Source organism: Sardina pilchardus, chromosome 15 (assembly GCF_963854185.1).
Source record: "Sardina pilchardus chromosome 15, fSarPil1.1, whole genome shotgun sequence".
Taxonomy (NCBI): domain Eukaryota; kingdom Metazoa; phylum Chordata; class Actinopteri; order Clupeiformes; family Clupeidae; genus Sardina; species Sardina pilchardus.
In genome coordinates this window covers 10,319,308-10,333,547 of record NC_085008.1, presented here as the reverse complement: position 1 = coordinate 10,333,547, position 14,240 = coordinate 10,319,308, and the positions used below count along the sequence as shown (strand labels likewise).

At 40.3% G+C, this 14,240-nt stretch overlaps 1 protein-coding gene across 3 annotated transcripts in view; it reads right to left on the bottom strand.

Annotated features, from left to right (window-relative positions):
• Positions 1 to 14,240, bottom strand: part of LOC134102590 (inactive N-acetylated-alpha-linked acidic dipeptidase-like protein 2) — a 185,634-nt gene that overhangs the window by 80,226 nt on the left and 91,168 nt on the right. For all 3 annotated transcript variants that reach the window (XM_062556740.1, XM_062556742.1, XM_062556741.1), the window contains exon 5: positions 12,385 to 12,535. In XM_062556740.1, the coding sequence (XP_062412724.1) occupies positions 12,385 to 12,535 (151 nt within the window). The remainder of the gene's footprint in view (positions 1 to 12,384; positions 12,536 to 14,240) is intronic.

Genomic DNA, 14,240 nt, shown 5'->3' with positions numbered 1-14,240 from the left:
ATAGGATTTTTAAAGAAATTGTAAGGAGTAATGGTTGTGTGACAAAAAGGGGTCTTTAAGTTGGTTTGTCAAACTGTCTTTGAAAAATGACAAATGGCAAATGTAAAGTAAGGTGTGATTTTGTCAGATCTGTGATTTGTGCTTGAATCTGTGCCCTACTCTTTTCTATTGTGTCCATTTGATAGCTTGCTAATTGGAAATCTGAACAGTGCCAATGGTGTTCAAGGAACTGTTGAACACAAGGTGACTTGAACACTGTGTAATGGCGGATACAGTCAGCAGACTTATCTTCAGCAATGTGATGTTAATTAAATCAACTTAATTTGAACATGAGCAAAAACCATGGCTACCCTTAAGATTTGCCGCTTGAAACATTATGTAAGACAATAACAAAACATTACATAACTGGAATGGAACATTATATAATAAAATACAGCTAATGAAGCTGTTATGTATATTCATGAATGATAAAGAGCAGGATCCCTTGCTTTGATCAACACAAGGTACAGTGCAACCACTTTCAGAAAATACTCAGTGTCACAAAATGTCCAGTGACTGACAAAACTAAAACACCACTCTCATTTTTTTTTTTAAATCAAGATTTATTTACTTTACAAAATATTCAACATACAGTATTGGATTCTACCAGGGGTCAAACCCATGTAAAAGTTGATTTCAGTGGTTTCAATGTTTCCATAGCTGTGTCTAGTGTTGTATGTAAATGTTCTGAATTGCTTACTCTATTTCATCCCACAGATACTCTGTTGAACAGACCAAAAATGCTTTATCAAGTGATAAACATGTGCTCTGAGTATGGGCAATGTCCTGTTGGCAGTCAGAAGACACATTCACACTACTACTTTGTACATATAAACTAGTTTACCTGATGAGACTGTACTTTATTATCTTTCTGGATTTGGTAAGAGGTTGACATATTGATGTTCACCTTGCCAAATTATGGAGCAATGTTATGGTTACTGCACACTCTAGCTAGTATTTGAACTAAACTAATCATGAACAAAAAAAAACTGCCAGCTGCTGAATAATGGAGCTTGTAATGCAAATATACACACAGCAGAAATCATCTTAAACTCGTACAGTCACACATGTCATACTAGTCACTATCTCAAACCTGTGCTAGGATGAAAGATAAAAGCTTCTCTGCTTACAATGTTGACAATGACTGCAAATTCAACAGATTAATAGTGGTTTTTGGGAAGCAACCACAACTGAAAGGTTTTAGAGGGTTGTTTTTAACTTGCAGTGTTTCATAATCACAGCTGGGAAGTCTGGGAAACATTTCCCATCATGTGTTTTCAGAACACCGGATCTACCACGGTAGCACTTTACTGCATGCTGGAAAGCAGTAGTGGAAATTTGTTTAAAGCTAAATGGGTAAATGCTCCTTAAAAGCAAAACATAGGTAAACAAGTGAAATCTGTTTGTTAACCAACAGCCAGAGGGTTATTTTTTCTCTGAAAATTATTTTGAGCAGAGCAAGCAGAAATTGGGAATTTCCCTATCTCAGGTAGTAGTGAGAGTGGTGAAAGACTTAGTCATAGCCATATACGGCTGTCTAGTATTGAGAGATTGATAGTACATGACAGTATAATTTTAAATAATTGTGTCCCATTGATCACACTCGACTGCCTTGGTGTTTTTAATGACTGAACTCTTGCGCTCATACTTTCAGATATGTCCGTACAAGACCAATAGCCCTATTTCTTCAATTCCCTATTCTCCTATGTAAACCAGCTTTCTGACCCTCAAAACATGTTGGATCACAAAAATGAGACAGCGTTTAGTCAGACATTGAAGGAGGCAGGTTGGGGTAATCACACATCAATAAATAGTGTACTGTAGCTGGCCTGAAATCCTTCACCTGTGGAGAACCATCAACATGTGCATGATGTTTTCTCTCAATATTTCTTGTTCATCCATTAATGCATCTGACCTCACTTTTAACTCAAGCCACTGAGCACTGTTGCAGCACTGCCATTGATTTCATTTAAGTTTATCTCTCTAAGTTTATCTACAACTGATCATCAATAGCGTAGTAAACATCATTGGCCAGCCGTATAAATATGGCATTAACCATTCTGAGAGTGGTCACGACAGCTGAACATCCTGTCAATGGGTTGACTGCCAGAAAAGATACTTTTAGAGACAACATGTACTGTAAATGGACCAACGGTGAACGTTTTGCAGGAAATGATACAGCTGACTGAGTTATTTGAAAAATAGACAATACCCGGACAGTAAGAAAGTATACCAGTACAGTAAGTGACTCATTCTTTCATGGTAAGGTATGGCACTAGTTAATAGTTAATTTGTTGAAACTAAAACAACAACACATATATAGGTGTTTTGTTAAATATTTATTAAAACATGATTAATTAAGGCATCAAAAATGCAAAAATCCAAAATGTAGTAGATTTTGTAGACCAGATCAGTCAGATAAAAGTTTCTTAAAATCTAAAAAAGTTCAATAACCTTCAATTGGGATTTATTATTGACAGCTTTTGTTTCATCTTTTGTGGCCATGTGATACACACTTTAGAATTCTGGTTTGAAACCCTACTTGGAAAAAAAACATGGCCAATTAGAATGATGAACTGAGAGGCCCTCTCCAGAGAGCTCTGGTTAAAGTAGGGTGGAAAACATCACAGTTTAGGGGGTGATGATCAAAGCAAAAGGGATTCACTGAGCATTAAATGGTTTCTCTGTGCAGAACAGAGACCACAGGCTGCATTAATAGCCACCACAGAAAAGCACCCATATTCCAGTTCTGAGGTTTCTATATCTAACACGCAAGTGACTGGAATATGAACCACGAGAAGGTAGAGGACAGCCTTGATGAATAGAGCTTTTAATAGCAAACCATAAACAAAGCAACAAGGAAAAGAGGGAAAGAAGCATTGCCAGTATAGTCAGCTAAACCTCATAAAATCAAGTCAGGACTGATGAAAAATAAATACACTCAGGTCGACTGAATTTAATATTTCTTGGTTGAGGTGTGTGTTTTTTTTCCTTTAAAAGAAAAACAACATGTTATGTGTGAGCCCAAATTAAATGTTCCATCACAATTCTTCTCGAGAGCAGACTTAAGTCCTCGACAGAGTAGAACTTGATATAATGCCTGCACAGCACTTTCAAAAAATGCTGAGATAAAACAAACAAACAATAAAATGTACTTGTATTCTCTGGAGCAGCGTGCACAAGTTGGAAAGGCACTGTATTAATTATTACAGAGACCCATCCTCTCAGAGGCTTTACTTCTCCCGTCTTCAATTTTATCACACTGTAATTTGGGGTAGCAATGCCCTGTTACCATTGTTGATGGGAGACAAAATGGAATCTTAATAGGAACAGCTGGCCCGTGCCTGCCATACTGTATAGTGCATGCAGACTGGTGTGTATATACACAGTGGTTTTAAATGGGACCAGGATTCATGATTAGGTTGTGGAAAACAGGTGCCATTTTCAGGGAAGCAATATTTGCTCAGGGACCAAAGCTTGTAAAAAAAAAAGAAATGCTGCATATTAGGTTATGCTCACTCCAATCTACGCTTCTCTGATAACCATTACTCTCTGTGGAAATAACTTCATTGCCTTTTGTATTCTCCATTACACTGCAGGGTGATGCATTCATTGAGATATATGTGAAGATTGTGAACCATGTGTCACATCTATTTTAGTAGTGGGGTGTAAATGAAATATATTTTTGTGGATGTTATGTGATACACTTTGCTTTGGGACTTGAATCAGATTGCAGCATGCATATTCTCCATGTGAACGTAATTCAGGGTCAAACAGTTGTCCTCTCCCAACCTTCACAATCATTTCCACATTATCAATACACATTTGCCAAGTGTCTATGATACACCTTTATCAGGGGACATAATGTAATAATTCTATCATCTATTCTGTTTCATTAGCAACAAGCAGCCTTATTTACTTGAACTGAAAAACACAGTTGATGATTTATCTGTTTACATAGGTGTCAGTGTTGACAAAAGACTGACCGAAGTTTAACATTTATCAAAATAATCTCCAAATATAATGAGAAATATCTGGTCATCCAGCTTATACCACTAGATTTGTTTAAGATCTTTGCAAACACAAATTTAGTGCAACAAATCTAATTGATGTGAAAACCCCCTGCTCTTACTTATATGCTTGGAAATGTTGTGGGATGGTGGTATGTGAATACAGGTTCATCGCAAGGGCAGATGAATCTTAATCAGACCCTCGAAAGATGGTCAGGAATGTGAAAGTGAACATAAGTAGCAACTCTAATGATAGGGTTGACGATGGTTTGTTGCCTGAGACTTGCTTTAGGCAAACATTTAGGCATGGGTGATTTAATCCCATTTGTCTTAAAATGGTGACTGGGTGGTAGTATCATTACATTACATTACATTACATTTAGCTGATGCTTTTTAATCAAAGCGACTTACAACATGGTAAAAACATTTAAAGCTTTAAAGCACAATTCTAACAACAACAACAACAACAAAAACATAATCATACAGTAGTTCTGAGAATCTGCTCATGCCATTTTATCTATCACAACATAATTGTCCATCACCTATGTTAGCTGTCACATACTGTACTGTTTCTCCAGCATTTTAGTTCTTTTGATGAACACAATCCCTTTCACTTTAAGTAAAATGGGTTGAATTTACATTTACATTTTCGACAGAGCTGTGAAGTCCAGTCCAATCTCACAGATCTATAGGAGCTACCCACATCATATACCATTCACACTTCACAATATGTATGTAAAATAAAATAAAAAGATCAAATTAGCAACACTAATGCTACTGCTGATACATGATATACAAAGATAAAATATGTGATCTGAAGTGATACTATTGTACTAGCATTCCAATAATTAAATATTTGCTACTTCTGTGGAACTAAGAACATTTAAAACACTGTTTTCTTAATTGACCTTTATTGTGTTTGATGCTCCAGAATCACTAGACCAGGGCACCTGAAAATTCTCTTTTCTTAATGATGATTGCTTTTTAACGATCACTTAATGACACTTTCTGCCCATGGAGTCACCAACTGGGATGACACTAAACCCACCGACCATGTGGCTGCCTTCATTAAACAGACCCAAACGTCAGATAGATTTTCAACCCAATGACTGAAACTGAGATACTGCCCAACTCAATTTTGAGATACATCACTTAAAGCATCCTTCTAATTATGGACCACTCTTGGGCCCATTGATGATATTTACTGGATACTGTTTGTCGAGCGTTGTTACAGTCTTACTCAGCCTGAACATATATAGCATTGTGTCTGATAAAGTGCATTGCTCTGATCCTTGCTAACTTCTACAGGTTAAACAAAAGGATGTCAAGTGCTGGCACACAAAGTTATTTCTCCAGTGACCACATGTCACCAATACAGGTACATTTACGTGATACCAGGGACCCAAACTTAAATGTCATTGTTTTATTGTTTTGCTTGCAATAAATAATAGCTGACTCCAGGAACAAAATCGATATAAGTGTACCATTAGTGTGATTAATTAGTGGGCAATGGAAGCCCATGGGACCCACACAGGGCCAGAGCCAATCTTCTCAACAGTGCAGATATTATGCTCACAGTCTAAAGGATGCCACAATCAGAAATTGCATAAACTTCATTCAAGATTTGCGTGAAAGAAAAATGACTGCCTACCAGAAATGGCAGCGATTACAAACTCAAAACAATTAAGCACAAAAGCAAATCTTAACATGCAAATCAAATCACGCACTGTAATGTAAATGATACACACTCAACAAACAAAACAGTGTTCTCTTTGTTAGTGCATGTTAACTCTACAGTCTCTAGGCATGCAAGTCATTTCCCACAGCCAATGCCACCGCCGGGCCGTAATCTCCAGCACCGCAGATGCAAAGAGAAATGGATTTAAGACCAGAGGGGCTTGGGGCTAGCTGCAACCGTAAATTTTCGTCTGGGAAAATTATTCCCCACTTGCTGGGGCTAAACTGTGGCCATGTCTCATAGGAAATATGGAGGGGCAAGGGGCCTGCAGGGGTGTTGGGGAGGGCAGACAACAGCTCAACAGGAGAGGGACTGAAAACAGGTAAATAGCAATGGGCGTGGGTACCTCAGTAAATAAATTCTCTCTCTCTCTCTCTCTCTCTCTCTCTCTCTCTCTCTCTCTGTCAGTTACAGTTAGTTATTGATGTGCAAAAAGAAGCAGGATGAGCACACATTTGGGAAAGCAAGATTGTGTGTGTGTGTGTGTGTGTGTCTGTGTGTGTGTGTGTGTGTGTGTGTGTGTGTGTGTGTGTGTGTGTGTGTGTTTGTGTGTGTGTGTGTGTGTGTTGAAGATGCGCATATCCTCAGCTGATCACTGATCAGGAGGGTGGACTGGAGCCCTGACAAACACAATGTGTATCAGGGGACTAAAGCTTAAAAAGCAGCTTTCTGACAAATTTCTATCAAACCCACAGTCATGTACCAAATAACTTTGTTGATCAAGATCCAATAGTTAGGATACTAATAGATAATGAACTGTGTTCAATTTTTAGATCTACAAGAGTTGCATGCTTTGTTTGTGTGTGCATGAGAGAGTCTTAAATGAAAGTCTTAAATGAAGAGCTACAGTAACTGTTTTTATTGGTGTACAAAAATAAACACCACCTGAAACAATGTCAGATTACTTAATAATACTGACCCAGATGTTATTGCTGGGGCATAGACTATGCTTTGGAATCAATGTGTTGTGCTAACATGTGCTGGAGCCTATTAGTGGTGGCTCATGCGAAACCTTGCTGCAACAGCCTGTAGCAAGTTTTGGTAATACATGTGTTGGATGACATTGACTGCAATGGATTAGACACAGGATTAAAACCCATTTAAGTGATCATTGGTAAAAAGGACCAAGTCCTGTGCTCTGTACTTTTTTAAAAATGTATGTTTCACCAGCACAACTGTGCTACTGATATCTGAAAAATACAATAATATTCTGAGGCCTCCACTGATGGATTATGTTCAGTACCGTTTAACACTTGGGAATACACTTTAAAATGCGTAAAGACGCTATCAAATTCAAGTAGAGAGCAGGCGGTGGTGTCAATGAACTAAAGCAATGTGGGCTGAGTCTGTAATGCTGCTTATGAACACACATGCATTACACAACCTTCTCAATGTATACTTCTCAGTTATCACGCTCATACAATGAGATACTGCAAGAGAGTTTCATTTGCATAATATTACTGACTGAGCACCCCCTTACCGCCCTGAATGCAACATTTGTCGGGAAAATGAATTGCAAAACAACTGTTGCTGAGAGCCCTTTCAAGAATGTTTGTAATCTTCAAAAACGTAATAGAAAAAAAAAGGAAATGGTAATAGAAGCAAGACATGTCAGTGTAAAAATGTATCCGCTGACTTTGCTCAATTTTGCCATCAAATGATCTAACTTGTTTTTATACAAGGCTGTGAATTAGCAACCTGGTATGACCCACATTCAATATGCATCATCTCAGGGAAATCCCTACTGAGAGCAACCAGCTAAAGAACAAGGCGAATTGCTACGACATCACCAAAAACCGGGGCCATGCATTTCTTAAGAACCATGGCACAAGAAGAGAGAAGCAATAAGGTAGTGTTATATCAAAGTACTAAATAAAGAACGGTATCAAAATTATCTTTGGCCAATTCATCATGACTTAAAGGGATAATCCGGAGTGAAATGCACTTTAGATCAATTTTTCGGACTATTGGGAGTACATACGTTGAGTTGACACCAAAATCATGTCATTCGGATGTATTTTGAGAAAGTTCGAGTTCACCGTTTTTAGCCAAAACTCGTTAGCCTGGAAGTGACCGGGGCAGGTCCTTTCGCCACTACAAAACGCTATTTTTATACCTCTTCTACTGTTCCAAACAACGCTACACTTACGTGGTAGTGAGTAGAGGGTCCCTAAAGCCAAACCGAAGTATCCTCACGTCTTTATGTGGTCGGATAGAGAGTCCAGAATTAATTTAATCGAGTCAGTACCTTTCCGGAAATGTTAGTAAAGTGTTGTTGAAACGTTGCGCAGCTGCCGCAGTGACATTTCCGGAAGGTACTGACTCGATTAAATTCATTCTGGACTCTCTATCCGACCACATAAAGACGTGGGGATACTTCGGTTTGGCTTTAGGGACCCTCTACTCACTACCACGTAAGTGTAGCGTTGTTTGGAACAGTAGAAGAGGTATAAAAATAGCGTTTTGTAGTGGCGAAAGGACCTGCCCCGGTCACTTCCAGGCTAACGAGTTTTGGCTAAAAACGGTGAACTCGAACTTTCTCAAAATACATCCGAATGACATGATTTTGGTGTCAACTCAACGTATGTACTCCCAATAGTCCGAAAAATTGATCTAAAGTGCATTTCACTCCGGATTATCCCTTTAAACAACTGAGTTACTCCATCTTTCACACACACACACACACACACAGGATTTGGATTGTGGTTCACGTAAGCAATATCTCATAATACATTTGCATGCATATCATTTGTAAGACACCACTTAATGGTATAATTACTGGTACAATATACGACAAAGTAAGGACTGCTACTGTCGATGACAACCTTGTTAGCTACTTTTGGATATAGAGAATTAACTCATGGTAGTTTATCAAGAGACGTCTTCTCATTTCTTCTGAAAATGTACAATGCATTACCTAGATGTAGAGTCGTATTTCATTATGATTATGTTACCTTAAATATCAATTAACTCTCTCAAGTAACCCAATACATTTAGTTTACCACCATTTCTGCATCCATAGCGGTCTGATCAGGAGGAACTCAATTTCCAAAGTAATTCATTTATACTTCAGAGAAACATTAATAAATTAAACGGAAAGCATTTAACTACTTTAACCTCAATGCATTATGCAACTCAAAGAGATGCGAAACCACAGCACGGGCACAACACTTTTTTTCCACGTATTGTTTCATTAGAAAGGCAATTAGGCATAATGAGAGCTTCCAACTCCCCAACAGAAAAACGTCTAGCATCCTCCTGAATTTATAAGATCCCCAGGCTGACCTTGACACCAATAACACGTTTCCTTTAATGGAATAGAAAGTTCATCGGAACCTTAAATGTCCATATTAACTCACTTGGGACTTACAACGGCCTTATCTGCTTCACGACTACTTTAGGTTTATCTCTGGGAGTCTCAGCACACATTAAACACAAAAGACTCGAGGGACCCGGACAAGATGTTACAAGGATGGATGATATGCAAAAATATTGTGATCACTGCGAGTGACGTTGCACAGAGGACCACCGCCTCCTCAATAATAACAGCTCCATTTGTTCATTAAAGTCTCAAACACGGGTCCCATTGCTGTGCCTGTGCCGTGTTTAAATCAATATGCAAATGACTACATTTCTATTCAAAGGCTTCTTTTGACTTCAACAAGGTTTCTAAATAACCCAAGGGATGCAATTCTTTCCATGTGAATAGACCCACCTGTCAGCAAGTGGAAATTAACATGTAAAAATGGTTTCAAACCATTTCTTCTCCTTCCGTTTGTGTCGAAAGGCAGGGGAAGGATAGCAGCTTTTGCTTTAGAAGGTTAATACGATTATGAAATCAAAAATATCCCCTCCCTCTGAGGTACGGCAGTCAGCTAATAGGGGAAACTGCATTCTAATGCGAAAGACTTCCACCCAACACCTAGAGCTGTTCTAAGCTAATCTGTAAAAACAGTGGTGGGGAATTTAACCACAAACAAACAAGGCACAAAATGCCACAACAATACAGCGGAGACAAACCAAAACGACAAGACAAATTAAAGCCGTAACTGCAGCTCACAGCTTTGCAAGACATAGACATATTTCCTCTCAGTGATTTCAAACGAATTGAGCTATTTTTGCATGTCAACGGAGTATACACTGATATAATTTTTTTCTTCAATTTTTGGGGAAGCATTTAAGAACTAAGCTAAAAAATCCCTGAGGACTCCACTGATTACGTAAGATTTTTAATTAATGTAATAATTCTACCATATCATACACTGTCCCCAGCAATTAACTCACACCTTTCCCTGCAAGATAAAGTTCAACTATGCATCATCTTGCTCACTCCTGCTCCACTAAGTGGAATTAGTAATGACAGACGTGCAATGCAAACCCACTGTTGCATTACCTACTACTGATTTCCCCATGCTAAGCCAACCCATCATGCATCATCTATAAATCATATTAAGATTCTCATCCCATATGCTTTTAGAACATATGCACTAAATTTGCAATTATGCAATCAAATTAGACAAACATGAAGAGGACGGACTGCACAACATCAATATGCATAAGGATGGGCCATAAAGGTGTCTTGTAATTCTGTGGTAGTCTCATGTTTCATCTGAAAGCATGGCTGGCACAGGGTGTAGCAAACCACATGGGTAGTGAGTGGAATGTTGTCTTACGACAGCTGTCGTCTCCAGAGACAAACATCTGGCTAATGCCCACCCTGTCAAGCAGCGATGGTCTGACAAACACCTTTCGACCAAATTAACAGTGGGGAATATATTCCAACACTGTTCATATTCAGGATGCAATCGTGGAGACATGGACTGCAACACGCTTTAACATTTAGCATCTTAACGATATAAACCCCGTCTCCTATTTTGCAAATTCAAACAGAAAACACATTTGTAAGTCACCTACCACAAACAAACTGTACCCCTCTCATGAGCTGGGGGTGTCTTACAATCTGCCACAAACCTCTCGACCCCCTGTGTGTCTTATAAACACACACACACACACTCCCTAAGACTGGAGTAAATACCACTTCTTCTAAATAATTCAGTGTCCCCTTGACCCCCTCAAGTGCACCGCCCACACACACACACACACTCCAAGAGGCATCAGCAACACTGCTGTGCTGGTGATAGAGTGAGGCGGCATGCAACATCTGTTCAGACATCTGCTCTCAGTCCTCTGTGTCCTGACTGTTGCCTGCTGCAATCCTCAGGTATTACAGTGGTGCCACGTTTCCTGAGGCCAGTCCGAGCGGGGCATATGGTGGGGATAGAGAGGGCTGCCACACGTGGGTGAAAGCTTGCGCTCGGCAAACTTGCACACCTTCAGACAGTGGCACCTGTCTCCAGAAAGATGGGGGAGGTCAGGACCTCGGCCTGTGTGCAGTCCCATGGCTAATGAGCGTAAGCGATGGTAAATATGGCATTTTGCATTCATCCAACTCCACTGTCATGATGTGTTTGTTGGGGCTGGGAGCTGTCCATGGTGCTGGCCAGAGGTCTGTGTTTCAGCACCAAGGACAGCAGCATATGTCTCTCCTACAACACACAGACACTCTCTGGTTGGACTGATTCACGACCAGAGAAGTTCTGGTGCCATGGACATTTAAAAAGGGCAATGGGGAAGTTCTAGTGCCATGCACTATGTTAATTACAGTTGCTAAAAAACAGATGGGATCATGCAAGCCATTACAAAATGACTGCACAAAACAAACACACATCCAATTACTATCATGTTGTATACAAATTCTGCATGGGGTCTATTTGGATGTATATAAATAATTAGTGGTGCAACTTTGTCCTGGAAATAAAAAAAGGCAATGTGGTGGCTGAACAGTAACTCTCGTGGAATGTTGAGTGTTTGACACTGAGTCAGTGGAATACTGATGTTCACCGCATTAGTGCTGACAACTTTTCAAGGAGGAAAAACCTGAATTTCCATAATTAAGCCGTGAAATGCAATTATAATTCCTCAGTTCCAGCACTTGACTTCATAGCGGCGGCGCAGGATATGAATTTTTAGAGCGGGGCTCCCAGGGGCGCATCAAGTGCAAACAAACAAAGCTGCTCTTGAGCTGCTTCTCCTTTCTCTCTTAAAACTCTGGCGCTGACGCCGAGCGAGCTCCACCCAGGCCCTGCGCACGCAACGCAGGCTTGATCAGCCAAGCCTGGGGGCCTCGCTGGACTAACTACTGCTCATTCAAATTTTAACATGAGACGCCACAGGAATAATAATCAAATAAAGGAGATAGCGCAGTGTCTGAGGAGCAGGTTGGCGGAATGTTTGAGAGAGACAGAGAAAGCACAAACGTGCGCTGAGAAAGAGAAAGATTGAAAATAAAAGAAATGTAAGATGCGCTGAGAAAGAGAGACACATAAGATGCACTGAGGACAACAAAGAACTGAGAGCATTCAACAACACCATCATCATAATCATCATCGTCGTCATCATCACAACCTCTAACATCAGACTTTAACGAGTAATACCATCATGAAGGCACAAAAAGAAGTAGAGAATGTGGAAAATGTTTTTCTATTGTGAATAGAATAACTGCCCTTCAGATCATCATCATCTGAATGGTTCACTTACTGATGCTCGGGTATCCTGGGGTTGAGGGATCTCCTCCAGGATTCAGAGTGACGCCGAAGGCCTTGTGCCAGATATCGACCTCGCTGAGGACATCGCATGGATCCACGTAAAGCAACACGCCGCCGAAACCCATCTTTTCCAAGAGGGAGAGCTGAAAAGAGAGTCCAGACACAAGAACTGATCAATTATTGAAGTAAAAGTGCATACAAAAATAGAGATAACAAAAAAAAATATTACCCACCACCACTCCCTCATCTAGAGACTAGACATCTCAGCGCAATTATGATGCTATCGTGCAGAAATCACTACACACGCAGATACGGACTCACTACAAAGAGAGGCACTTAAACCATATCAGCAGACATTTTTTACTTTAAAGGGAGGGAATTACTTTAAAGGGAGGACATACTGTTTTATCAGCAATTCTGCTCTGAGGGCATCTTGGTGATTTACGCCAGGATGTGCAAATTGAGTGACAGGAGCAACCATAACATTCATTTCCGCGCTAACATTGTGGACAAAGTATACCAGGGCTGGACTCAAGATTCCAGAAAGGTGTTAGCGGGGCATGCAGGGTCAAACATGTCCGTCAGGGGAGTGAGTAGGGCGTGGGAGTGATTGAAAGCTACCCCAGGCTCATCTTAGCCAATGGGGGGAAAGCATTTGTCAGCGCTTGTCTGTGTGTGTGTGTGTGTGTGTGTGTGTGTGTGTGTGTGTGTGCATAAGTGTGTGTGTGTGTTTGAGAGAGAGAGAGAGAGAGAGAGAAAGAAAGAGAGAGAGAGAGAGAGAGAGAGAGAGAGAGAGAGAGAGAGAGAGAGAGAGAGAGAGAGACACTGTGTGCCTGTGAGAATGACTGGGAGACATACGTCTCTTTTTGAGAGCTCACTAGATATGTGTGACAGACGCCCCAAAGCCCGCCAGTCTAGATAACAGCAGACTGACAGCTGCGCTAGCCCCAGTCCCCACCCCCACCGCCACAGCAAGCCCTGGATCAGCCTTGAACGTCTCTACCAGTCTCTCGACAGGCTGCTCTCCACACACTGAGCACGGTCGTGCCTCAGGTCCTAGCCTCAGGTGAACAGAGGACAAATCCCTAAGCCACCGCTGAACACACAAGGAGAGCTCTATAGGCTACCGGGAAAAGAGCAGGGTTAAATACAGGGTTTATTGCTGTTGTTTATTATTTTATGTATACGTATGTTATTATTTTATTTTACTATTATTAGTATTATCAATAGTAGTAACAGTAATAGTAGTAGCAGATATAGCTTATAGATAATAGTAGTAGCAGCAGAAATAGAAGCAGCAGCAGTCGCATGTTATATGATATAATGTGTAACATATGATCCTAGTAACTTTATGCAAATATGGATATGTCAGAAAGCTGAGGGGAACATATTGTGTCACATGACCAATGGGGCCGCACAAGAACCACGACTTTCTCACTGTTATGTCTCTGAAAGGACTAAAAAATGTCCATCTCCATGCTAACTCAACATCTGTTTACGACAGGATATGTCACATCCTTCCATCTGGCCTCTCTAAACCGAAATATAAATTAGCATTCATTCTGCCGTGAGAGACTGTGACAGTATTTTGGACACAACCCGTCCTCCAGTATCTCGGTTATTCACCAGGGTGAAGTGTAAGAAAGCTGCAGGGTGTTTTTCACCAGCCAGGGCTGATGTTGCTGACCCACTTTGCATCAAGACAGCCATTTATATCCACTGAGTCACTTTTTATTAGGCCATGTTTGCCTTTCACGCAGCAACATCTGTAAAACCAACTCCTGAGCTCTCAGGAAAATAGAGAAACTGGCATTGTAGAAAGTCAGCGTGAAAGTCACATACAAAACT